The following is a 3,149-nucleotide window of genomic DNA, read 5'->3' as shown; positions in this document are numbered from 1 at the left end:
TTTTGGGCAGTGTAGAGTAGTACTTGTTGTTTGTCATTTCTCCGATTACAAATGCGGACATGGTTTTATGTTTACGCGGCGCGATCCGCAACGCAAAGCGTAAAAACACAGTATAAGTCATTATAATCAGTAATTATGTCCCCACTGGATGCAACAAATGCCTCGTTTGTAATGGGTTTTTATTGGTTTTGTCTCGTCTCGCCGGGACACATGGAAACAAAGTATGGTAAGGGACGTAACATTTCTGTCACACGCTTGAGGTATTCAGCCAATCACAACACACTGGATAGCTGGCCAATCAGAGCACACCTCGCTTTTCAGAACGATGAGCTTTGTAAAAATCGACGCGTTTCAGAAAGGCGGGGCATAGAGGAGAAACAATAATGTACATTATGTGGAAAATAATGTGTTTTTTTAACCTTAAACCGCATAAACACATTGCATTACACCAAATACACAAAATAATGTTATTTTTCGCAACATCATATGACCCCTTTAAAGGGCATCTATTATGCTTTTTTCAATTTTACCTTTTCTTTAGTGTGTATAGCTGTTTGTGCATGCAAACAATCTGCAAACTTACAAACTGTACGAAGTCCTTGCCAATAGGAGTTAATCTCTCTAACAGAAAACACTTGCCTGAAATGCTTTGTTTGTAGTCCTGCCATTATTTACATGACTTAGCTACATCATCCTGTTACACATTTGCATAATGTGCCTACTGGCTGCTTTGGTCCACCCTCAAAGAACAGTTTGGTAAGTGATGTCGAGGATACACTGTTTTTTTTTTTCACTGCAAGGGTAAAAAAACATTATTTCATTGTTTGGACTTCCAATACCAAGGCCTGAATTATCGTAGATATAAACTGTTTACAGCTGCTGATGAAACCTCAGGAGCTGAAACCTGATAAGTAAGGGCCATTACATTTCCAGACAGAGAGAGACTAGAGGTGCTGCAGTAATGTTAAAAAAAAAAAAAGTTTTTTTTCTTAAATCATGTAAATGTATTCTAGCAGACACCAGAAATAAAATCATGAACTTATAAATAAGCATAATATAGGCTCTTTAATTCTGGGCTGTGATGTAAAGAAATTACCTCAGACCAGTAGGCCTAAACTTCTGAAGCAAAGGTAATGCAATTGTTTGTCAGATGTACGGTGCAGGTGTCTGCCTGTGTGTTAAAGCATGATGGAAAACTCTCTGCAGTGTAGAGTATCCAGAAATTCAGGTAAGAACTGACCAAGTTTTGGGTCAGTACAGAGAGAAAAAAACACAGACACTGCGGTGAGACAGAAGGAACTGCTTCTTAAACGCCATCTGGCATCATAATTATTGTTCTGTTTACAGCCTTTCAAGACTGTCTTGATGTTTGCTTAGTTAACAGAGTACATTCATCCAGAAATGTCTTGCTTGAGTAAATTGCATCTTGATATAGATAATATTTCAATTTTTCTAATTATAAACTTCTAACAGGTTTACTGAACAACAGTTATGTTAGTTAAAAAAAATTGTGCATATTATGTGTACAGTAGACAAGTCAAGTTGCAATACCAAACATGACCACATGGAGATACCAAAAAAAAACAAAAAAAAACAACCAAACGCCTTGGGCTGACTGCATATTCATACTACAATACACGGATCCATTCAGAATGACTAAACACAGCAACATACACATGACAAATCAAAACATTTCCTGAATGTGTTTGGAAACAGCGTGAATGTGTCTTTGCATAAATACAATGTATGATCTGTGCGTCAAGAGCACTCATACACAGTTTGTTTGTTTGTGCATCAGTATATCAGACTCATGCGTGCTTACTGTACGACTCCTGCACGTAACTGCAACGTCTTTACCTTAATTATAGTCCTCAACCATCAAAACTTTAATAAAGAGAAGCTGTTTGCTTTATCCAGCCGAGAAAATATAGTTTGTGAAAAGTGTGTGTTAAATTATTTTAACGTGTTGGAAGAATTTTATAATTAATCGCATGCATCAACGTTGACAGCCCTAGTTGTAACTTGTAAGTGATGTTAGCCTTTCTGGAACATCTGCCAGACTTAACTACTGAATTAGACACACCCCCTCCTTACAAAACTCCACCCTTCAAGGATACCATTGTAACATTGCAAGTAGAAAAAAAAAAAACTAAAAATGATTATGAAGCTGAAATTAGCTTCTTAACCGGAATGACATACATGTCCCCTGTGACATACAAAGTGATTGATGGACAGTCAGAAATAGGTTCTGAAGAATACAACTGCATTTCTCTGTCAAATTATTTTTGCAGTTTATAAAGCCTAGGGCTGTCTATGATATTTTAGGACAACTATTTCAGTGATACTGTCAGGAAACGGGGATATATTTTGAATGGCATTTTATCCAAAAATCACTTGCAACACCTTCAAGCTTTGCAGTAATGCAAATGCAGACATCTTTGTTTCACTGCAGAGCAGTTGCTGTGTGATGGATTACTTCTATAATGTTCGCTGTTACTCTTCCACAGACCCCGTTCCTGCACACCACAGACCGCAATGATTGGACACTACCTGCCTCGATCAGCCAACTCCTAGTTCTGCTGCACCTGATTGGACGACTGCCTGCCTGAGAGCTGATCGTTGCTACAGTTGCCATGACTTAGAGACACTCCTGACACAGAGATGGAGAAAAAGAAAGTGTGCCCCCGCCTCCTGGACTACCTAGTGGTAGTTGGAGCCAGGTAAGGGAGATTGTTCAATGGAATGTGGGCGTGTTTGTGTGTATACAGCTCAGACATAGGTTCTATAGGTGCTTAAGTAAATTGTTGACAGGGGAATTGAATCACAGGTGAACTGATTGTGTGTTTTGTTTGTATTTGACCTGTGCAGGTGTATTCCAGGTGCCCAGCCTCAGGTGTACACTGTCAGTTAATGTTAAATGTGGTTGTATGTTATCATGATGAAATCTGGTGTGGTTTTGACAGCAGATCACAATATACTGGATAAGAAAAGGTGGAACCTGGGAAATATGTTTGTGGAGGAGCCCTTCTCAAACTTCCAGCCTTAAAGGGGTCATATGATGCGATTTCAATTTTTCCTTTCTCTTTGGAGTGTTACAAGCTCTTGGTGCATAAAGAAGATCTGTAAAGTTGCAAAGACTAAAGTCTCAA

General features: G+C 38.7%; 1 protein-coding gene across 28 annotated transcripts in view; it reads left to right on the top strand.

Moving 5' to 3' along the window:
- The window catches only part of madd (MAP-kinase activating death domain), an 81,786-nt gene that overhangs the window by 13,550 nt on the left and 65,087 nt on the right, over window positions 1–3,149 (top strand). For all 28 annotated transcript variants that reach the window (XM_016571789.1, XM_016571803.1, XM_016571801.1 and 25 more), the window contains exon 2: window positions 2,508–2,720. In XM_016571789.1, coding sequence (XP_016427275.1) covers window positions 2,662–2,720 — 59 coding nt within the window. In that variant the 5' untranslated portion in view covers window positions 2,508–2,661. The remainder of the gene's footprint in view (window positions 1–2,507; window positions 2,721–3,149) is intronic.

The sequence above is a fragment of the Sinocyclocheilus rhinocerous genome, unplaced genomic scaffold (assembly GCF_001515625.1).
Source record: "Sinocyclocheilus rhinocerous isolate Xijiao unplaced genomic scaffold, SAMN03320098_v1.1 scaffold591, whole genome shotgun sequence".
NCBI classification, from domain to species: Eukaryota; Metazoa; Chordata; class Actinopteri; order Cypriniformes; family Cyprinidae; genus Sinocyclocheilus; species Sinocyclocheilus rhinocerous.
Note: the sequence above shows the minus strand (reverse complement) of the source record. Positions and strands in the feature narration are given on the sequence as shown.